The sequence below is a fragment of the Lontra canadensis genome, unplaced genomic scaffold (genome assembly GCF_010015895.1).
Source record: "Lontra canadensis isolate GAN:19392208 unplaced genomic scaffold, GSC_riverotter_1.0 scaffold53, whole genome shotgun sequence".
Lineage (NCBI taxonomy): Eukaryota > Metazoa > Chordata > Mammalia > Carnivora > Mustelidae > Lontra > Lontra canadensis.
This window is the reverse complement of record NW_022631047.1, coordinates 9434224-9455137: the sequence shown is the minus strand read 5'-3', so window position 1 is coordinate 9455137 and position 20914 is coordinate 9434224. Positions and strand designations below refer to the sequence as shown.

General features: G+C 58.9%; 3 protein-coding genes across 5 annotated transcripts in view; all 3 read left to right on the top strand.

Annotated features, from left to right (window-relative positions):
• The window catches only part of CD4 (CD4 molecule), a 38551-nt gene extending 36834 nt beyond the window's left edge, over positions 1-1717 (top strand). For both annotated transcript variants that reach the window (XM_032874727.1, XM_032874726.1), the window contains one exon: positions 195-1717. Coding sequence is in view for 1 of the 2 variants with exons in the window: in XM_032874726.1 (XP_032730617.1) it covers positions 195-225 (31 nt within the window). In the remaining variant the exon portion in view is untranslated. The remainder of the gene's footprint in view (positions 1-194) is intronic.
• A 918-nt stretch (positions 1718-2635) lies between these two features.
• On the top strand, positions 2636-8366 carry GPR162 (G protein-coupled receptor 162). Its single transcript, XM_032874725.1, has 5 exons — positions 2636-2758; positions 4347-5653; positions 6350-6539; positions 7164-7321; positions 7627-8366. Exons 2-5 carry the CDS (start codon positions 4787-4789, stop codon positions 8176-8178), a joined length of 1767 nt encoding a protein of 588 aa, XP_032730616.1. The 5' UTR covers positions 2636-2758; positions 4347-4786; the 3' UTR covers positions 8179-8366.
• An 811-nt stretch (positions 8367-9177) lies between these two features.
• Positions 9178-19881, top strand: P3H3 (prolyl 3-hydroxylase 3). Of its 2 annotated transcripts, XM_032874722.1 has the most exons (15): positions 9180-9769; positions 10691-10843; positions 11162-11363; positions 11437-11568; positions 12020-12156; positions 12595-12684; positions 13881-13933; positions 14060-14127; positions 14232-14356; positions 17160-17261; positions 17596-17746; positions 17962-18079; positions 18157-18232; positions 19038-19178; positions 19317-19881. In XM_032874722.1, the coding sequence occupies exons 1-15, from the start codon at positions 9272-9274 to the stop codon at positions 19482-19484; spliced, it is 2214 nt and encodes a 737-aa protein (XP_032730613.1). In that variant the 5' UTR covers positions 9180-9271; the 3' UTR covers positions 19485-19881. The 2 variants fall into 2 exon arrangements, with proteins under 2 accessions (XP_032730614.1, XP_032730613.1); XM_032874723.1 differs by lacking the exons at positions 19038-19178; positions 19317-19881 and adding an exon at positions 18605-19021 and having other exon boundaries at positions 9178-9769.
• Positions 19882-20914: the final 1033 nt, after the last annotated feature.

The window sequence follows — 20914 nt, the reverse complement described above, 5'->3', positions numbered from 1 at the left end:
GGTGGGAAACAGGGAGAGGGTGGACAGCAGAGGCGAGGGGGCAGCAGGCTGGGGATCTTTCTGGAGACCGGCCTGCAGCTGGGGCCAATTGGCTGCCACTACACAAGAAGGGAGAGTGTGGCTGGGAGATGTGGAGCTTCGAGGATACAAAGGAGTCTGGAGAAGAATAAACTTGCTCTGCTTTGTTCCTCCAGCCGGCTCCAGAAGGCATGCAATCTCATCTGAGGCGCAGGGCCAAGGAGTTTCCGGCTTGTAGCCTCCCCAGCTGCCTTCCCTTGCCTTTCCTGCCCGGCTCCTGGGCTTGCGCAGAGCAGATGAACGTAGCAGACCCCAGCACTTCCGGCCCTCTCCCGCTCTCCTTGGCATTAGTCCTCCTCCTGCTGAGGCTTATACCATTTCTTCCCGGTTTCCTTCACATCAAGTCTAGCCCTATCGATGATTTCTTCCCAGCTCTCTCCCTCACGGTCCACTGGTCCCCGGGGAATCACGTGGGACCAGCCCTGCCTGGCTTGGAGGGCAAGACTGGGTGTCTGAAGCATGAAGTGCAGGGCTGTGATTTTACTGGTCTGGACCTTGGGACCAGAGGGGGCAGACCCCAGCCCTAGATCACACAGCCGGAGGAGGGTAGATCCAGATCCGAAGGCTCCTGACTGCCAGCTTCCACTGCTCCATTTGGTCTGCTTCTCAATCCATGTTGGCAGGACACAGACTCACATCGTGACCTGTGCACCAACAGGCACCCCTGGACCCACATGTGTGTACAGAGTGCACACTTGTGCACAGACACAATTCCTTATACCCCAAGCCGTATGTGTCAGTTTATGAGCCGGTTTCACATTCTTTGTCTGTTTAAACCTTAAGAAGATAGTGTAGAGCTAGGAGTGTCGGGACCAAGATTAGCATCTCCAATTTATAGACCAGAAATGGAACTCAGAGACGTCAGATGACCACCCAAAGTCACACAGCTAGTCAGTGCCAAAGGATAAGCCCAGGTCTCCTAACCCTTAGTTCCAGGGCTATGCCTTGAACACAGAGACAGTTACCACGCAGATGTCTGCAGCTGATTAGTCGCTGATGCCCAGGACCCAGCTCTGGATTCGTAAAAGCACGCCACCCCAGACAGGGCTTGCCTCAGAGAGTTCAGAAACACGGAAGAGGAGCCCCCCTGTCTGAAATCCCTCCTCTATTCACCTGCCGGTGGCAGAATCCTGTTACCAGAGGACAAAGCTGTCAGTTCTCCTAATCAGAGCACAGGCTGGGAGCCACAGGCCCCGTGGGAGAGAGAGTGCCCAGTGAGCTACCATTCACCCTGTTGCAGAACCTTCTGGAAGGTGAGCTTTGCCAGGGGGAGGGGGCGGGGAGTTGGCTGGAGAGGGAAACCTCTGAGGGACTCCTGTAAAGGGTGACAGAGCCAGGCTTCCGTCCCCCTGCCCTGTACTTTCCTTCATCCCTCCCCCAAACCATCCAGGATACAGGAAAATTGGGGTTACAAGAGGCTTCTTCTTCTTCTTGGTCCATTTCTCTCAGGATCCCCAGCCTCCTCTGCCTCTCCTTCCTTCCCTTTCTCACCACCTGTCTCAGTCCTGACCCCCTCTCCCTAATCTTCTCTTTCCAGCTTGCCCCTTCCAGGAGGACTCCCTCCCCACTGCTTGCTTGGTATTCCTGCCCACTCCAGCCCCTGCCACAGAAAAATACAATAAACTTACTATAAAGAAGATCCTCTTCTCTTTGTGTTCATGTGTATGTGAGAGAGACAGGCAGACAGACAGACTCTTCTCTGGTGACCAGATCTTCTGATCTTTGGGATCAGGCCCAGAGGAGAGGTTGCCAAGCTTGCCAGGGGAAGGAGGTGAAGTTTCCCTGGGTGTGTGTGTGGGGTTCTTTGGAGCCTGATTACCCCACTGCCCACCCCACAGGGTCCTGTGTGTGCAGGAGGCCCAGACTTTGGGGAGACGCCGCAGGGTTGTGTGTGTTCTACACACATATGTGTGTGCTGGAGAAAAAGGACCAAGAGAAACTGTAATGTGTGTCTGCCAATTGTGTGCATCCCCAAGAGAAGTGAGAGTTTGTGTTCCAGGAGGAGGAAGCAGTATGTGTGTGTATGGGGGGGTGCATTCTTTGAGACCTGTGTCGCGCCCCCTCCCGTTCCCCCCACCTCCGCGCCCCAGCAGCCCCAGCTTCAGCAAACCCTCCAACACTTGCCCCTCCGCGCTACATTCCAGGCGGGCGCAGCTCTCACGGATACACACAGTGACACACACGCTTCCTCCTCCCTGAGCACCACCAGCTGCCTCTCTGAGCTAGTGTTCGTGTCGAAAAGCGGGGTGGGGTGGGGGCAGGACACGAACCGTCTCACCAATGAAGCCGGTTCCCCGCCAGCGTCCTCGCCCCCTCCCTGCCGGCGCCTTCCCTGCCCCTCCCCCTCCAAGTCGTCGCCGTCCAGTTCCCCGCCCCGCACTCGCCCCCGCGCCCCCCGAACAGCTCCCTGCCGGCCCGCTGACCCGGGGCTCACGGGCTGCGTGCCTCCGGGAGAGGGGGGGGGTGCTCCGAAAGATCTGGGGTGGGGGGCAGAGGCTGAGTGAGCGGCGGACCGAGCCCGGGAGGCTGGGACCGAGGGTGGGTGGGGGGGGCAGGGAGGCCCGGAGGGAAGGAGGGAGGGAAGGAGGAGGGCGGGCGAGCTGGAGCCGGCAGGCGGCGGGAGCCCGGGCGAGCCGCGTCGGGAGTGCGGTCTCCATGGCAGTGCCGGGCTCAGCCAGAGGTAAGAGGACCCCGGCCCTGTCGCCCCGCAGCCCCCATCCCCGCGGCCCCCATCCCTGCAGCCCCCTCCTCCCCTCCCGCCTCCTCTCCCCTCCGGCCGGCCCCTCCTCCCCAGCCACCTGCTGTCACTGCCCGGGAGTACTCGGTGGGTGGCGGGAGGGAGGAGCCGCCTGACCTTACCCCTTCACCCCGAAGGGCGAGGGACCCCTGTCCGCTGTGGAGTCCCCCAGATCCTCCTCCCACCTTCCTCTGATCTTTCTCTGTCCTTCACCTCCTCTCTGTCCTTCACATCCTTCCTGCCTCCCTCCTCTCTGACTCCCCATCTCTTTCTTCCACAGCCCACCCGCTGGACCTGGGTGGGGGGTAGGTGGAAAGTGGTGCGAGGCTGTAGGGGAGAGTAGTGGGGGGGCTCTTCTGACCAATTCCTTCCACCTCCCTCTGGCTGGCCATTGCCATGGCAACTAGGGTGTACTGGGCTCCGGAGGGAACAAAGGTGGGGGGCGGACTAGGACTTCTCAGAGAGGGCAAGGATCTGAGGTCTTCCACAGGAAGTAGACCCTCTTACTGCTGTGCCCCATTTTTACCCTTGTTTCCCCCCCAAAGTCGTTAGCTCATCCTTCTTGCCTCCACTCTGTTCAGGGTTTCACCTGATTTCCTCTTAGCCCCCTCCCCAGGGATCACTGAAGCTCAGCTTCTCAAAATTCAGGACTATCTTCCTTCCTATCAGAGGGAAACTGAGGCTGGGGCAGGGGAGGAAAGAATGGAGGTCTATGGGTGGGAGTCGGCACCTTATTGAACATTGGGCTTTTCTTCTCAGTCTCCCTGTTTCCTGCTCCCTCCTTTCACAGAGCCCCTCTTCCTTCCCAAGCCTCCTCTCCTGGGGTCTCTGGGGCTTTCCTTCTATTTTCAGATACTATCACTTTGCCCCCTCTTTCTTTCTTTTCTGCTCAAACTCTCCTCCTTCCCCCTAGTTCCCCATCTTTCCATTTCTGGATGCTTCTGATGTCAGCGGTTTCCCCGCCTTCGGGTTCCCTAGCCCCCCCCCCTTGGTCCCAGCCTCCTTTCTCCCATCTTCCCAGATCCCCCATGAGCTAGAGGGGGATCACACAGGCTTGGGGCAGGGGGCTGGGCACCAAGACCCCTGGGCCCAGGAGTTGGAACGCTGGGGAAGAGCTGGGATAGCATACATATCCCAGTTTACCAGGAACCTCAAAAAAGAAACAAGTCATGCACCTGCCAGCAGTAGGTCTGAAGAGAGACTCAGGGACATGAAGATAGGGATTGAATAGTACTGAGCAGGGGATATAAGAAGGGACCTGGGAATGCCAGAGGGAGGAAAAAGGGCTGAAAGGGATAGGAGACAGGAGGTCAGAATACCTTCTTTCCTGCTGGTCTGGAAAGCAGGGCTCTTGATCTGTGTGGGCTGTGTGACTGGCCATCCGACTTAAGGCAGGAGAATGTTCTGAATGGCCCCTAGTAATCAGTTATTTCTATAGTTTCCAGAGAAGGGGGCACAAGACATCTGTTGGGAGACCAGCCTAGGCCCTGCCTTTGCCCTTCCCCTCCCACCTGTCCTTTCTCCCTTGTAGTTTGTCCGGGTGGCTGAGCCTCACCCCCCACACCCCTTGGGGTACCCGGAAGATCCCTGACTGGTCAAGAACCAGAGGACGAAGAGACCCAGAAGTCCTGGCATGGGGACCAGAGCCGCTCAGCCAGCCTCATAGTTGGGAAAGCAATCAGCTTGCCTCCCCCATCAACGGCAGGGGTACTTCAGGAAGGTTCCCACCCACTATGGAGGCTGACGACCACCTCTGCTGACCCTCAGTCTCCTCCCCACCCTGCCCTCCACACTGCCCCTTAGCTGGGTCAGTCATGCAATGCTGAGCAGCCGGGTAGGCCCAGGGAGGGTCTGCTTCACCAAGGGGCAGGGATTGTACGCATCATGGGTGTGCGTGTGAGTGGGGCTCCTGGGTGAGACCCAGCCCCCACCCCCAGGAGTCCAAAGGGGGGTGGGGGGGCCAAGGATAGGATGGCTCGGGGAGGGGCAGGGGCAGAGGAGGCCTCTCTGCGCTCAAACGCCTTGTCCTGGCTGGCCTGCGGGCTCCTGGCGCTGCTGGCCAATGCCTGGATCATTCTTAGCATCTCGGCCAAGCAGCAGAAGCACAAGCCGCTGGAGTTACTGCTCTGCTTCCTGGCGGGCACGCACATACTCATGGCGGCCGTGCCCCTTACCACCTTCGCCGTGGTGCAGCTGCGACGCCAGGCCTCCTCCGACTACGACTGGAATGAGAGCATCTGCAAGGTGTTCGTGTCCACCTACTACACCCTGGCCCTGGCCACCTGCTTCACAGTCGCCTCACTCTCCTACCACCGCATGTGGATGGTGCGCTGGCCCGTCAACTACCGCCTCAGCAACGCCAAGAAGCAGGCACTGCACGCGGTCATGGGCATCTGGATGGTCAGCTTCATCCTCTCTACACTGCCCTCCATTGGCTGGCACAACAACGGCGAGCGCTACTACGCCCGCGGCTGCCAGTTCATAGTCTCTAAGATCGGCCTGGGTTTTGGCGTCTGCTTCAGCCTCTTGCTCCTTGGGGGCATTGTCATGGGGCTGGTCTGTGTGGCCATCACCTTCTACCAGACGTTGTGGGCCCGGCCCCGAAGGGCGCGGCTGGCCCGGAGAGCAGGGGCGGGGGGTGGGGCCAAGGGGTGTGGGGCCGGGGGGTTAGGGACCCGGCCGGCCTTCGAGGTGCCAGCCATCGTGGTGGAGGATGCCCGAGGGAAGCGGCGGTCCTCGCTGGATGGCTCGGAGTCGGCCAAGACATCCCTGCAGGTCACCAACTTGGTCAGCGCCATCGTCTTTCTCTATGACTCGCTCACAGGGGTGCCCATACTGGTGAGATTGGGGTCCCCCACCGGCTCTCCCCGATATCCAGGCCCCAGAACATTCACCTGACCTCACAGCCCATCAGCCATACAGCAGCTTAGCCATTTACCTTCCTCTCTTCTGCCCACCCCCACTACATCTGTAAGCCCCCCCACCTCTATCACCCATCTCCTCATTCCTGTTACCCCCAGCCTCGTCGTCTGTTTTCCGGTTTCTAGTGCTCACACCACCACCCATCCTCCATCTATCCTGCGGCTCCACACTTCAGCCACTGGACCTACCATCCAGCAGCCCAGCTCCAGTCCCCATTCCCTAACGCTCTAGGGGACACACTACAGGGTCTCTGAGCACTCCAGTGGAAAACCCAGAGAGCTCCCGCCACCACCCCAGCTTTTTGCATCCTTGTCTAGTCCCGATTCCTGAATTTCTGCCTGTGTTCAAGTTTTCTGTATCACGTCTGCTTCCATCCCTCTGGACCTCAGGGCTTTGTCTCCAGTCCTTGCCCCCTGACCTTCCTCTGAATCAGTCCCTTCCCCTCTGTTCATCCCATCTCCACCTCCGACTTTGCCTCTGTCATGATCCTCTGAGAACTGGGCGGTCCTTTCCCTTCTGTCCACCCACTGCACTAGAATACTGGATCTGGGGTCAAGTGGGACCTCTGTGCGCCCCGTGGTGACCCCGCTCCATTCCCCATCCTCCCGCTAGGTGGTGAGCTTCTTCTCCCTTAAGTCGGACTCGGCTCCGCCCTGGATGGTGCTGGCGGTGCTGTGGTGCTCCATGGCACAGACGCTGCTGCTGCCCTCCTTCATCTGGTCCTGCGAGCGCTACCGCGCTGACGTGCGCACGGTGTGGGAGCAGTGCGTGGCCATCATGTCCGAAGAGGATGGCGATGACGGTCAGAGGAGGGCCTGGGCTTGGCTTTCCCCGGCTTCGGCTCCCTTTCCTGCCCTTTTCTACTGGCCCTTCCCTGCGCGGGGACGGGCTGCCCTGGAGTGCCCCCTGCTGGACGGAACCTGCGCCGCCCCTGGGCTGACTCCAGTCTCCCCCTTTCGCTAATCACGCACCCCGATGTGCACCCACTGCTTCCTCCTGCACCGAAGGCTCCCTGCACCCGGCGGCGGCTTCCCTCTGGAAGCCCACACTACCCAGCTCTGCCTCCGCACTCCAGGCCGAGTGCCTGAGAAACAGTCCAGAGTCCTAAGACAACCCTAAAGGAAGGCTGTGGTACAGAGGGGAGGCTAAGCTCCCTGAGAGACACCCCCCCCCCCAGCTATAGGGACAGTTCTTGGGGGCGGGGTTGTAACTGTTTCAGTGAATCTGTTATATGTATGAAGCACTAGGGACTTAGCAGTGAATGCAGCAGACCTTGGACACTCTTGCTTTTCCTCTTAGAGCTCACAGACTAGTGGGAACAGGATTCTCCCGGAAGCTTATAAAGGGGGCAGGAGGTTTTAAAGGGGGCCGGGGAGGGGCGTGGGCATTCCCTGTCTGTAACCACCCTGCCCTTTTTCTCTCCTAGATGGAGAATGTGATGACTATACAGATGGCCGAGTGTGCAAAGTGCGCTTTGATGCTAATGGTGCCACAGGACCAGGGGGCAGGGACCCTTCCCAGGTGAAGCTGCTGCCTGGAAGGCACATGCTCTTTCCCCCTCTTGAGAGGGTCCACTACTTACAGGTATGGGGCTAGGGAGTGTACCTCCTTCTCTGGGTACCCCCTTACTACTTGTCTACAGTCTCTGCTGACCATCCCGACTCCCCACTCCCTAGCCCTGGCCTGCAGGGCCCCTAAGGGGTAGGTGAAAGAAAGGTGTGGCAAGAGACGCTCCCCTTCAGACCCCTCAGAACCAGGTTTGCCCATCAGAGGATGTTTTGCAAAATTTTAAGGGGGTAGAGGCATCTTGCCAAGTCCCCGCTTTGGTTCCTGCCTCTACCCCCCTTTGTCCCTATAGCACCTCTGGGTCTACCTGCACCTCTCCCCAGGTCCCTCTGTCCCGCCGTCTGTCCCACGATGAGACCAACATCTTCTCTACTCCTCGGGCACCAGGCTCCATCCTGCATAAGTGGTCATCCTCTGATGACATCCGGGTCCTTCCGGCCCAGAGCCGAGCCCTGGGGGGCCCTCCTGAGTACCTGGGGCGAAGACAAAGGCTGGAGGATGAGGAGGATGAGGAAGAAGCTGAAGGTGGGGGGCTGGCCAGCCTTCGCCAATTCCTAGAGGGTGGGATGTTGGGGTCAGGTGGGGGACCCCCACGGGGTCCTGGCTTCTTCCGGGAAGAGATCACCACCTTCATTGATGAGACACCTCTGCCTTCTCCGACTGCTTCGCCAGGGCCCTCTCCTCGCCGGCCCAGGCCCCTGGGCTTCTCACCCCGCAGGCTCTCCCTTGGGTCCCCTGACAGTAGAGCCGTTGGACTTCCTTTGGGGTTGAGTGCAGGGAGACGCTGCTCCCTGACAGGAGGTGAGGGGAGTGCAAGACCTTGGGGAGGATCCTGGGGCCCAGGTAACCCCATTTTCCCCCAGCTGACCCTCTGAGCCCAAGTGGGCCTGCGGGACTCAGAGGACAGGCCCTGGGTGAGTAACACCTCCAGACTTCGTGGAGATGGGCATTGGATCTGGGGCCTGGAGCCCGATGCTGTCTCCCATCTCAGTGACCAGATGTCCTACTCACCTTCCATCATTCTTAGCAAAATGTATTAAAGCCTGAAGTGTTACCATGGAAACCTCGGTGTCCTGTGTGCTAGGGTGGTAGAGGGTATGATGGGAGGCTTGGGGGTGGAATGGCTCATAGAGGACCAAATAGAGCAGGGGCAGTGACTACAGGCTCAGAAAGATGCCCGGACAAAGGCAAATTCAAACATGAAGACATGCAGAGGGACAGGCTTACAAGAGCATTTTGTGCTGGGCACGGACGTGGGCATGGGGAGACACTCGACTTTGCTGCTTTGAGGTGTGAAGGATCTCTGTCCAGATTTGTGAAGTAGCTTCAGAGTGGGATTCAATGTGCCATGCCCCAACTCTCCTCCTTCCCCCAAATCCACCTAGGCCTCACTTTCTGGGCAGGAAAGGATTTGGGCCTGAGTTGGTGTCACAGGCCCGCATCTCATGCTGCATTCTAAGGCTCTTTTTCCAAAAGTGGGTGTGGGTGGGTGTGGGGGAGGCATCCACTCTCCTTGTCCTGGACCCAAGAGTGGGGGTAGGGCAGGCACAGAGCGGAGGAGAACAGAGCTGCAGGAGTTACTCTGACCCCATGGGCCCAGGGGTTGGAGTCAAGGGTCCTCAGAGGCTTCCCAGGATGTTTTCCAAAGCACCAGTCCCGCTCCAGTCCCAGCCCTTTGCCATCTGTTCTTCAGGGCCTGTTCCTCGTCCCACACTGTCCCTCGTCTTGAACACTGCTTTCTTCACTTTCTGCCAGGCTTCCCGACTTCTCTGGCTCTCACACTAGCCTCTCCCAGGGCTGAGTCTGGGCCGCATCAGCTCTCCGTGGCCCCGCTCATTCCTTCTCTCTTCCTCTCCTCCCTCCTCTCCATCTCTCCTTCCTTTCCCCTCCCTCTCCCTCCCCCCTTCCCTCTCGCTCCCTCTCGGCTCCCTCATTCCGCTTAGGCAGCCGGCCGGCGCCCCTGGCACCATGCTCCGGCTCCTCCGGTTGCTGCTGCTACTGCTGCTGCTGCCCCCGCCGGGCTCTCCCGAGCCCCCGGGCCTGGTCCCGCTGTCCCCGGGGGCGCCCCCCCAGGCCCCCGACTTGTTGTACGCGGACGGGCTGCGCGCCTACGCGGCCGGGGCTTGGGCGCCGGCGGTGGCGTTGCTGCGGGAGGCGCTGCGGAGCCAGGCGGCGCTGGGCCGCGCGCGGCAGGACTGCGGGGCGCGCTGTGCGGCCGAGCCGGGGGCCGCTCTCCCCGCCGTGTGGCTTGACGCCCCGGGGCCTGACTCCGGGCCCGGCTCGGCGCAGGGGTCCTGGGAGCGGCTGCTGCTCCGCGCGGCGCTCCGCCGGGCCGAGTGCCTGACCCAGTGCGGGGCGCAGAGGCTGGGCCCCGGGGGCGCGGCGCGGCTCCGCGTGGGGAGCGCTCTGCGGGACGCCTTCCGCCGCCGGGAACCCTACAACTACCTGCAGAGGGCCTACTACCAGGTGCGGGAGCCTCCCGGGCCCCTTCGGGGGTTCTGCCCTGACCCATGCTGCGCGGCTACTCGGAGCTCGCCGGGAGGGGGCGGAATGCCGGCGCCCGGGCCTCGGGGTGGGGCTGGGGGGTGGGGGCGGTCAGCGGGCACACTCCTTCTGTGTCTGTCCCATCCAAACGGCGTCAAGTACCCATTGAGGTCGCCGAGGGACAGCTTAAAGGAGAGTGGGAGCAGAGTTGGAGCGGGGCTGGATGGGGTCCTGAGGGGGTGGGGACCAGATCGGAGATGGAGGGAAGGGGCCTGAAACGTTAGGTCTTCCTGAGATCTACGTGGAATGATAGCCGTCTCTTCCTAGGAGTGAAGTGGAGGGGATGGAGGAACCCCGCAGCGGCACGGGAAGCACGGGGCGGGGGGAATTGAGTGTGAGGCTTTGCCGGGCAGGGGCACGGCTCCTCAGCCCTGAGTCCGGGCATGTGCGGCGCGGGCAGTGGACACTGCGCAGCTACCAGTTGGGTAGCTCTTGCCTACGTGGCTGGGGTTGGGGGGGCTTGTCACACACACCTCAGCCCAGGGTCCTAGAGACCTGCGGGTTTTGCCGGTCGCTCGGGTCTCCCCCACTTCTCCACATCACTAGCCATCACTTGCGCCTTGTCTCCCAAAGGGAGACCCTGGGTTGCCTCTGCGGTATGGCACCCACTCCAAAGTCTTAAAACCCTTCTTTCCTGAGCTTCCCCAGTGTACTGGTTTCTGGGGGCTCTGGAGGTTGGGAAGTGATCAGTTCTGACTGACAAGTCTTCCAGAAGGTTCTGGGGCAGTTCCAGGTGTGTGTGTGTGTGTGTGTGTGTGTGGCAGGTGGGGGGGGGGCAGTGAGTGGGCAGAGTTCTGACACCCCTGCAGGAGGGCACTGACCCTCATCCTCCCTGCTTCTCAGCTGAAGAAGCTGGACCTGGCAGCGGCTGCAGCGCACACCTTCTTTGTAGCAAACCCAACACACTTGCAGATGCGGGAGGACATGGCTAAGTACAGACGCATGTCCCGGGTGCGGCCACAAAGCTTCCGGGACCTGGAGACACCGCCACACTGGGTGAGACACCTTTGGCTAGGTAGACAGGGCTCACTGGACTGGGACCTGTGTGGCCCAGGCATCAGGAGACCTGGGTACTGTCCTCGGTAACCTTGCCTGGAGAGTCCCTCTCTGGGCCTTAGTTTTCTTCTCAAGGATCCCTAAAGCCCTTTGTATGTCCATTCTGATCCTGAGGCCCTATATTCCCCAAGGCGAAGTGGGACCTGGAGTCCATGCCCCAGGTGTGACCAATACCCCTCCCCTTCTTTCTGCTTCCCAGTCTTGCTTGGCACCCTGCCTCCAGGAGCTCGGGTGACTGTCCACTTCCCTCCCCCACAGGCAGCCTATGACGATGGCCTGGAGCTACTGGGGCGCCAGGAGGCAGGACTGGCACTGCCCAGGCTGGAGGAGGCCCTGCAGGAGAGCCTGGCCCAGATGGAGAGCTGCCGGGCTGGCTGTGAGGGGCCCGAGGAGCAGCAGAGGGAGGAAGAAGAGGAGGAAGGAGCTGGGAGCCAGGGGGGCCTCTATGAGACCATTGCCGGTAAGGAGCTGGGGATTCATAGCCCCACGGAGAAGAGTGTTGCAAGCCAAATGGTTCGCGTGTGTTGTCGCAGGCCACTGGATTCGGGTCCTGCAGTGCCGCCAGCGCTGTGTGGGAGACATGGCCACGCGTCCTGGACGCAGCTTCCCTGTCCCTGACTTCCTTCCCAGCCAGCTGAGGCGGCTGCACGAGGCCCATGCTCAGGGTCAGTTGGGGAAGGGTGAGCCCTGGGGGTGACCGGGGTTGGAAACAGGAAGTGAAGGTTTGTCTCTGTCCATATGCTGAGCCTCATTCTCTCCATCCCTCCCATCTGTCTCTGGATCTGTAGCTGGTCAGGAGGACTCTCACTGGCTCTCCTTTGGCACCGTTATGGAAAGGTCCTTCTGCCCTTGCTGCTTCTCATCTTCTTTAATTCCCTCCTCTCTTCCTTCCCTTTGAACTCTGCCTATCCTGCCCAGGTATGTTTGAGTGAGCTTTGGAAAGAAGCGATGGCTGAGTGCGTCGGCCGGGTGGGATGGGGGTTTTGGAGTTGTTTGGCGTCGGGAGACCACTTTTCTGGCTCTGCCTCTGTCCACCTGTCTTCCCTGCCTCTTGCCTGGGGACCGCTGTCATTCTCAATCTCTGTGCCCTACCCCGCCCTACTGCTCTGTCTCCAGTGGGGAATCTGTCCCAGGCTGTGGAAAATGTCCTGAGTGTTCTGCTCTTCTACCCGGAGGACAAGGCTGCCAAGAAGGCTCTGAATGAGTACCAGGCCCAGCTGGGAGAGCCGAGACCTGGCCTCGGTCCACGAGAGGTAACCCTCTGCCCCATGCTTACCCTATGAGGTAACCCTAAATCAAATAGAACTGAGAAGTAGCCTGGACTCTGTCCCCACAGCTAGGCACCACAGGCAACCCCAAGCCCAGCATCTGTCTTGTCTCCCCTCCCTGCTCCCCATTGCAGACTTGACTTTCTGAGTCCAAGTGCCAGCCCTTCCCCTCTTGCCCTCACCTCACCCCTACTTGCCCTCCCTCATGTGCCTTCCTGTGCCACAGGCACTCCCTCCCCCAACCCCCCCCACACACACATTGAGCACAGATGCCCTGAAACTGTCTAATAGGAAGGCACAGGGAAGAGTTTAGGAGCATGCAGGCTGACCCCTAGGACCTGGACCTGCCATGCCTTAACTTCCCTGCTCCACTCAACTTCTCCTCACTTCACCCCTTTCCCCCTGATGCCCACCCCACCTCAGGACATCCAGTGCTTCATCCTACGATCCCTGGGGGAGAAGAGACAGCTGTACTATGCCATGGAGCACCTGGGGGCCAGCTTCCAGGATCCTGTGAGTATCTCCCCTTGTCCCCATCCTGCCACTTGGTGCTCCCCCAGGAGGAAGGGAACAGTGATGCCCTACATTTGTGTCACTGCGGTTTGCAACAAGGCTTCCCAGTCCCCACACCCCTGGGACACTTGGAGAGGAGTCTGCAGTGCCTCAGGGACAGAGGCGGGTGCCCGCAGTAGAGGGTGGCTTTGGGGTCATGCAGGCCTAAGTGTTGGTCTCTTTTCTGCCATAAATAAGCTCTGGACCTTCACTTGCCTCCGCCTCAATTTCCTTGCCTGTAAAATGGGCTCATCAGACCTTTCTCATAGAACTATTGAAGCCATATCATTTGCTACATAGTAGGGAAGGCTCTGTTCCTGCTGCTTTGGTTACTGTTGTTGTTGTTGTTGTTGTTGTCATGAGGAGACTGAAGGGCAGAGGGTTTGTTCTCTGCTAGGACAATAACATAAAGCATTTTCCTGACCTTCTTGGCACCACTGACATTTTGACCTGATCATTCTTTGTAGGGGATCATTCTTTGCCTGGGCTTTGTGGGACGTTCAGCAGCTTCCCTGACCTCTGCCCGGTAGATGTCAATAGTACTCTCTGAATTGTGGCAATCAAAAATGTTTCCAGGCGTCGCCTAACCCTGGGGGGCAAATTCTCCCTGGTTGAGAACCTCTGGCTCCAAGTGTGGACTCTAAAGCTAGTTTAGTATGTAGCTATGTGTGTATGTTAGGTAGGTTCCACACCCAACATGGGGATGGAACCCAGGACCCCAAGATCAAGAGTCACATGCTTTACCAACTGAGACCCCGCTACCCCTCGAAAGCTAGTCTGAATCCCAGTTTTGTCACTTGCTAGCTGTGTGTTCTTGGGCATGTTACTTTACCTCTCTGTGTCTTTGAGTCTCTTCCACTGCAAAATGGGCACATTAATATATAAGACTGTTGTGAACCTTACATGAAAAATCTCCACGCATTCCGCTTCCGTGGACGAAGCTGTTAGAAAACCACCTGATCAGTAGTGCCACGCGAGCAGATGTTGGTGGAGTTTGGCCCAGCTCCTGGGGCTCCCGACAATGTGGCCAGGACTTTTCCCGCCTCTGCCTTCCTCCCTGGAAGCAGGAGGACCTCAATGTGGTAGTTCGGAGTCGAATAATGTCAGGGATTTGGGCTGGACTTGGTGGGTGATGGCGCTTTTCCTGGCTCTCCCAGGATCCCTGGACGCCAGCAGCTGTCATCCCCGAGGCACTTAGAGAAAAGCTCAGGTAGGAGATGTCCTATGGTAGGAGGGGCCTGGCCTGAGCTGAAGGCGAGGGAGGGGTCCTGGGACGTCTGGGGAAGATGGGTCTGGAGGACCGGTGCATGCACTGAGCACATCTCTCACCCCTGAGAGAGGATCAAGAGAAGAGGCCTTGGGACCATGAGCCACCACAGCCGAAGCCCTTGACTCGCTGGAAGGGTAGGTCCCTGGGAGAGCAAGAAGCAGGACCCCCGAGGGTCGGGCCCGCTGGGTCTGACCTCAAGGGCGCTCAACCCCCCTGTACCCTGTCCCTTCCCCTGCAGATGTGCTCCTCCTGGAGGGAGTCACCCTGACCCAGGATGCAAGACAGCTGAATGGGTCAGAGCGGGTGGTGTTGGACGGTCTGCTCACGCCGGCTGAGTGCGGGGTGCTGCTGCGGCTGGCCAAGGTAAGAAGACCTGTGAGTAGGTGGCGCCCTCAGCTGTTTAGGGACCTCTGGCACAGCGTCCCCCTCCTGCCCTCTCTGGTCCTCCAGCGGTTACGGCACTTGCCCCCCCTCCCCACTGCGGTGGAACGCGTTCTGTTCCTCTCAACTTAGCCGGCATAGGGTGGATGGACACTCTTTACGAAGGATTTTGCGAGAAATTCTTAGAAAGTACAAAACAAAACAAAACATAAGAGTGAGTGCAGGTGAGGATTCCTTGGTTAGTTGGCCAAGAGTTTAATTACGGCTTGGTCAGCAGCTGAGGGGGCATACAGGCTACTCTCCCCACCCGTTGAGTCCCCTGCGAGTTTGGGTGGAATGATCCATATCGACCAGGCTGAGTCCGCCATTTCAGGAAGCTTCCATCTTCATTCTAGGTTAGCCTGCCTTCTACACACACTTACTGAGTATCTGCTGTGTACTCAGAACTGCTGGGTTCCGGGGGGAGGTAGGTGAGCTCAGACTTGCGTTCAGGAGCTCACTGGATAGAGGAGGCATCAGACACAGAGACATATTGGTAGACGGGGGTCGGGGGGTGAGGGGGGTTGGCTACAAGAAGGATGTACCTTTGGGGCGCCTGGGTGGCTCAGTGAGTTAAGCCTCTGCCTTCGGCTCAGGTCATGATCTCTGAGTCCTGGGATCTAGCTTGTCTCTCTGCTTGGCAGGGAGCCTGCTCCCCCCCGCCGCCCCCCGCCTGCCTCACTTCCTACTTGTGATCTCTATCTCTGTCAAATAAAATCTTAAAAAAAAAAAGAAAAGCAGCAGCATGTACCCAGCCAAATATAAGTGCCGAAATGCCGAGTCACAGGTTTCCTGGGGGGGGGGGCATTTGAGGGGCGCATTCGAACTGTCTTTTTTTTTTTAAGATTTTATGTATTTGTTTGCAAGAGAGGGGGTGTACACTCACGCACACGAGTGCACACGTGCGCACATGCAGATGGGGGAGGGGCAGAGGAGGAAGCAGACTCCCCGTTTAGTGGGGACCTGGCCACAGGGAGCTAGCCACGGGACTTGATCCCAGTACTTGATTCCGGCGACTCCAGGATCATGACCTGAACTGAAGGCAGATGCTTTGCCGCCTGAGTCTCCTAGGCGCCCCTTGAGCTCAGGTTTAAGGATGAGTTAACAAGGCAGAGAAGGGGAGGAGAGCCAGGCCCTAAGGAAGAAGATGGTGGGGCCTCTGACCACTGAGGAAAACCCCGGGGAGTAAAGAACGTGTGCCAGCCCCAGCAGTGATTGGCTGGGTGACCTCGTGCAACGTATTTTAATGTCTCTGAGCCTCGTTCCTTCATCTGTAAAATGGGGCTAACTACAGTGGGTTCTTTTAGGGTTGTTATTACCCAGGTAGTTCTGGCTAACACTTTTGGAGAATATAAAAAGTGCTCAGGACTAGTGCTTGCTGTGTCCTCAGGCTATATGCTATCCAGAGAAAATATAGGGGAGAGAAGCCAGAGGTGGAGGCACAGGCGCAGTGACGAAGGGCCTTCTGTCCCCTGCCAAGGAGTTGGTTGGTCCGCGGTGGACAGATCATAGGAGAATTTAAGGAGGGGTTACGTTTTCCGTACCCGTGCATTAGATGGAGTAGGGTCTGGGATCACCATCCTGAGGAACCCCTGAGATCCCTCTAGTGGCACTATGGAGAATGCACGAGGAAAGGAAGGAGGAGAGGCTTCTGGGTGATGCTGGAGTGCCACGGCTTTAGGTTAGGTCCTCATTTCAAGGGAGTGAAGAGAGGTGGACAGATGAGAAATATTTAGAAAGTCAAATATAGAGAAGTTCAGGGCTAAATCTACTTGGAAGACAACGGAAGGTTGGAGTCAGGGATAACTCCAAGGATCGGCCCTCCTTTCTGTTCATCACACTAAATTCATTCTGGCCTCAGGACCTTTGCACTTGTGGTTTCTGCAGCCTGGAACATTTTTTTCTCTCATGTATTCAAGTGGCTCCTTAAATCTGGTTTATTTGTTTGTTTACTCAGAATATAAACTGCGTGAGAGCATGTTTACGGTTGTGTCCTCAGTGCCTAGAACAGTGCCTGGCATATAGGAAGTGCTCAGTACAAATTTACTGAATGAATAAATACAAGAATGGAAGGTTAGATGGCTTGGGTGAGTAGGTGGTCTCTCAGAGATGGGGTTTATACACAGGGTAACTGGGTAGTGGTTGCAAAAAGCAGCCAAAAGAATAGGTGTCAGGAAAAGGACACTCAAATACCAGGAGACACACATGTGTGAGATTCATGTAGGTGGTAGTTGGGGCTGAGCATTAAGGGTTCTCACATCCTCCAAGAGTGTGTCAAGGGTGTCAGAGAGAGGCACCTCAGCCGATGGGGAGCCACCTTGAGCCAGCCAGGACCCGGCCTGTCAAACTTCCTGCTGGGGCCCTGTTTCTGGAAAGACTCCTCTATCCTTGGGTCATCGTGAATGAATGATCAAGCCCTTCCTGCTCCCTTTCCCCAATGGGCCTTACCCTCTCAGAGGCCCCTTCCCTGCTGTAGGAAGCTCTCCAGAGTTCTGGGCATAGCCCCATAGGCCAGTGGGATTCCAGATCTTTACCAGAGAGTGACAATATAGGCCTGAAAATAGTTGCTCTGTGGGAAGGGGCAGCAGCTCAGGGAAGAGAGCCAGCAGAGAACCCTGGGGGCCTCTAGCCCCTTCCAGGGAGTGGGAGGATTGGAGGAAGGTCTTGCAGCCCTGTGGACAGTGAGGTGGGGGATGGCCTAGGGCCCAGAGAGTGAGACTCCCCGGCCACCTCTCTTCCTCCATAGGACGCCGCCGAGGCTGGAGCCAGGTCTGGCTATCGTGGCCGCCGCTCCCCTCACACCCCCCATGAGCGCTTCGAAGGGCTCACGGTGCTCAAGGCTGCACAGGTGAGAGGAGACCCCCGTGCCCTGGGCTGATGCCCAGAACCGGAGAAGAGGGTAGTCAGGAGACTGGGCTCCCAGGCCTGGGCGTCTCCTGTGGACTGAGAGCGCCTGAGTCCCCTGCCTAGAGTCGAGGGTGGTGGGAGGGGAGGTATTCTGAGACCTAGGGACCTGGGTGATGGTCGCAGAGCCAATGGAAGGAGCAGTTTGGGGTGATGGACAGAGCTGGCTGCTGAGACCAAACCCGTGGGTGGAGAGCAATGGAAGTAGGGCAGGGGCTGGGGCAGGGCCACCCTTCCCTGGCCTCCTCCTTTCCTGCCCTTCCTTTCCCGGCTTGCAGCTGGCCCAGGCTGGGGCCGTGGACAGTCAGGGGGCTAAGCTCCTTCTGGAGGTGAGCGAGCGCGTGAGGACCTTGACACAGGCCTACTTCTCCCCGGAGAGGCCCCTGCATCTTTCCTTCACCCACCTGGTGTGCCGGAGTGCCATAGAAGGTAACTACCAGAGAGCCTAACCGCTCCTCCCCAGCCCTGGCCCCGGGTTGGGCCCTGCACCCCCTCCACATCCACCCCTGGTGGGCTCTCTGACTCCCTCGCCCGGGTGAGGGCCGGTGATCGACCTGGCCAGCTGCGGTCCCGGCAGGTGCAGAGTAAGTGTGGGCGGCAGTGGATGGGCGCTGGGGCACTCACCAGGCCCCTCTGCTTCCCAGGCGAGCAAGACCAGCGCATGGACCTCAGTCATCCGGTCCATGCAGACAATTGCGTCCTGGACCCCGACACCGGGGAGTGCTGGCGGGAGCCCCCAGCCTACACCTATAGAGACTACAGGTGGGCAGCCCCCCAGGCGGTCAGGCAGGTGGACCCGATTTGGGGTCTCACTGCCTGCCACCTTTCTTCCTCTGCAGTGGGCTCCTCTACCTCAACGATGACTTCCACGGTGGGGATCTGTTCTTCACACAGCCCAATGCCCTCACGGTCACAGTAAGCCGGGTGGGGGGCATGGGGGTGTGGTGGAGAGCCCAGCTGTGGGCTCTGAATTCAAAACAGAAGCTTCCCAGAGGCAAATGCAGGGAAATGGCTGGGTCCCCTTTAACCTTTTCCTTTCCTGGCCTCCCCAGCTCTCTCCACCACTTGTCTGGGTTTGGGGGTTCTGGCGGAGGTGGATTACAGCTCCCCGGGAGATGGCAGTGGCCCCTCCAAACCCTGCCTTCAGGGTTTGCCTCACTCCCTCAGGGACGGTGGGTGAAGCGCACACGTCCCCAAGGTCCTAGTCCAGGTAGAAACCAGGGGCTGGAATTGGACAGAAGGAGTGGGACAGTGATTGTCCGTCATCTACTGCTCTGTCTTACCCAGCCACCTCCTTCTCTGCTAACTGCCACCAGCTACTGATGACCCCTGGTCTCCCCGAGGTGGAAGAATGTCCCCAAGATCCTTATCCTCAATCCCCAGAGCCTGATACCGCGTTCATGCCCTCAGATTGCATCACACCTGGGGTTCAAAGCTTGGGCAGGAAAAGTCAAGGCCTGGGCAGGGGTTGGGGAGGCCCTCCGTGGAGGCACCTTTCCTTTGGCTCCGACTCCTCTAGCCTCAGTCTGGTGTTTGTGCTCTCCAAGTGGAGGCCAACTTCCCATTTTCCCCCCAGGAGCGTCCCTGAATTAAGGAGTGGGAAGTGACGGGCAGGAGAGCTGAACTCTTGCGCCCTGGCCCGCCCCCTGGCGTTAGGGAGTGAAGGCCAAGTTCTCTGAGAGCCCCCCTCTGTGGCGCTGAACCTGCTCTGACCCCTTAGGCTCAGGTTCGTCCTCGCTGTGGACGCCTCGTGGCCTTTAGCTCTGGTGGAGAGAATCCCCATGGTGTGTGGGCTGTGACTCGGGGACGGCGCTGTGCCCTGGCCCTGTGGCACACGTGGGCGCCTGAGCACAGGGAGCAGGTGAGGAGGAGTGGGAGCAGGAAGGTGTCTCCCTCCTGGTGTGTGAAGGATGAGGGGCGGGGCCAGGACGTCCCACGGAGGGTCCTGGGGGCAAGGTGATGCAGGGGATTGGGCCACGTTCTCCTTCCAATCACTCAGGAGTGGACAGAAGCCAAGGAGCTGCTGAAGGAGCCAGAAGAGGAGGAAGTGGAGGAGGAGGAGGAAGAAATGCCCAGCAGAGACCCTTCCCCAGAACCCCCCAGCCGCAGGCTTCCGCGGGTCCAGGACAAGGCTGGGAAACCGCCTCGGGTCCGAGAGGAACTGTGAGGGACTGAGCCAGCTCCTCGGGGATGTGGCCACTTGACTGGTGAAGGGCCATCTTGATGCCAGGACCCACGAGAAGCCCCCATGTGACGGGAGCAGAACAGTGAGCTCTCTGTCCCTGCACCCCTCCTACCTTGGGGATCACAAGGGCTGTCCAGCCCTGGACGCAGAGGACACTGCACTGACTAGCCTAAAGCACACCAGGCCTGGTTGATGGACCTCCAGCCTGAGGAAAGACCTAGGACAGACTGAGGACACAATCCCTTCCTAGAAAGAAATGGCAGGGGAGAGGGCCTGACTGTTTCATGTGTGGAGGATGAGAGGGAGGCTAAACCCAGGGCCCTGTCCCAGCCTGTAATAAAGAACTGAAGATCCCTCAGTCAAGGGCCAGTCAAGGGTATCATGGTTTCTGTGGTGTCTGCATCGGGGAGCGGCTGTGGCTGGCCTGGGAGGAGACAGGTGTCTCTGGGCCTCCCAGAGGCGGGGCCTCTCAAAGCCTGTGATTTGTCAGGGAAATCTCGGCCACCTGCTCCCCACATGCAAATGGACCCAAACCCCTGACAGCTGCTCCTTAGGCCTCCGACTCTAAACCCTGTCTTCCCCCTCTGAGCTCAGCCAAGACGTAGGGCAGCCTGATCCTCTGATTCCAGCCTCACAACCCTGGCAGGACTCCGCGAGTCATGGGGGCAAGGAGTAGGCCAAACCCAGATGGAAGCCGGGTTGGGGTTGCACCCCACTTCCCACCGTTGGTCCACTCAAAGCAGGGGCAACCCTGTCTAGTCTTTCTCTCTGAATCCCCTGTACCTTTCCCCATCACCCCTCAACCCCCCAGGATCAGACCCAGGGGCAGCTGGTTAGGGTTTGTTGAGAAGAAGGATTATCCAGATCAGTCCCATCTAATCTCAGCTCCTGCACCCTCCCTGTATTCACCCGAACCCCCTTCCCCACAACCCTGAACTTAGAGGCAAAATCTTGGATGTTGATAATGGGCCACCTCTCACCCTCATAGTCCGGCTCCTGGACCGGTTGCTAGGCAGGCCCTGACTGCCACGATCATCAGCATTGGTGGGGGCTGGGGCTGGGGGGGGCACCGGAGCTGTGGTTGCTTCTACTCCTCTGTACACCTCCCAGACCCCAACCTTTAATCCTCACAGCTTTGCTCTAATCCCATGGGGCCTGATGCTCTTATCTCTGCCTACGAGGAGACTGGCCAGAGAAGCACCCCTTCGACCCTTCCTCCCCCCAGGGCTGGTGGGAGACTGCTCATCTCTATAGCCCCACACTCTTGCTCCCACTTACCCCCCCTGCCCCACCCCAGGCTGGGCCCAAGTCTCTCTAGAAGCCACACACCTCCCTTCCCGCCCTCTCCCCCCGCCCCCACCCCCGCCGTTGCCAGCTGATTTCATTTGCCTGACGTTGTTGTCGTCGTCGGC

What these genes read in the sequence shown, in the direction of transcription:
- GPR162 (XM_032874725.1), top strand. Translation starts at nt 4,787, where the DNA reads ATGGCTCGGGGAGGGGCAGGGGCAGAGGAGGCCTCTCTGCGCTCAAAC. An exon ending in CGAAGAGGATGGCGATGACG is followed by an intron (nt 6,540 to 7,163) that starts GTCAGAGGAGGG and finishes TTTCTCTCCTAG; the next exon opens with ATGGAGAATGTGATGACTAT. An exon ending in AGAGGGTCCACTACTTACAG is followed by an intron (nt 7,322 to 7,626) that starts GTATGGGGCTAG and finishes ACCTCTCCCCAG; the next exon opens with GTCCCTCTGTCCCGCCGTCT.
- P3H3 (XM_032874722.1), top strand. Translation starts at nt 9,272, where the DNA reads ATGCTCCGGCTCCTCCGGTTGCTGCTGCTACTGCTGCTGCTGCCCCCG. An exon ending in GGGCCAGCTTCCAGGATCCT is followed by an intron (nt 12,685 to 13,880) that starts GTGAGTATCTCC and finishes TGGCTCTCCCAG; the next exon opens with GATCCCTGGACGCCAGCAGC. An exon ending in CGGTGCTCAAGGCTGCACAG is followed by an intron (nt 17,262 to 17,595) that starts GTGAGAGGAGAC and finishes CCCGGCTTGCAG; the next exon opens with CTGGCCCAGGCTGGGGCCGT.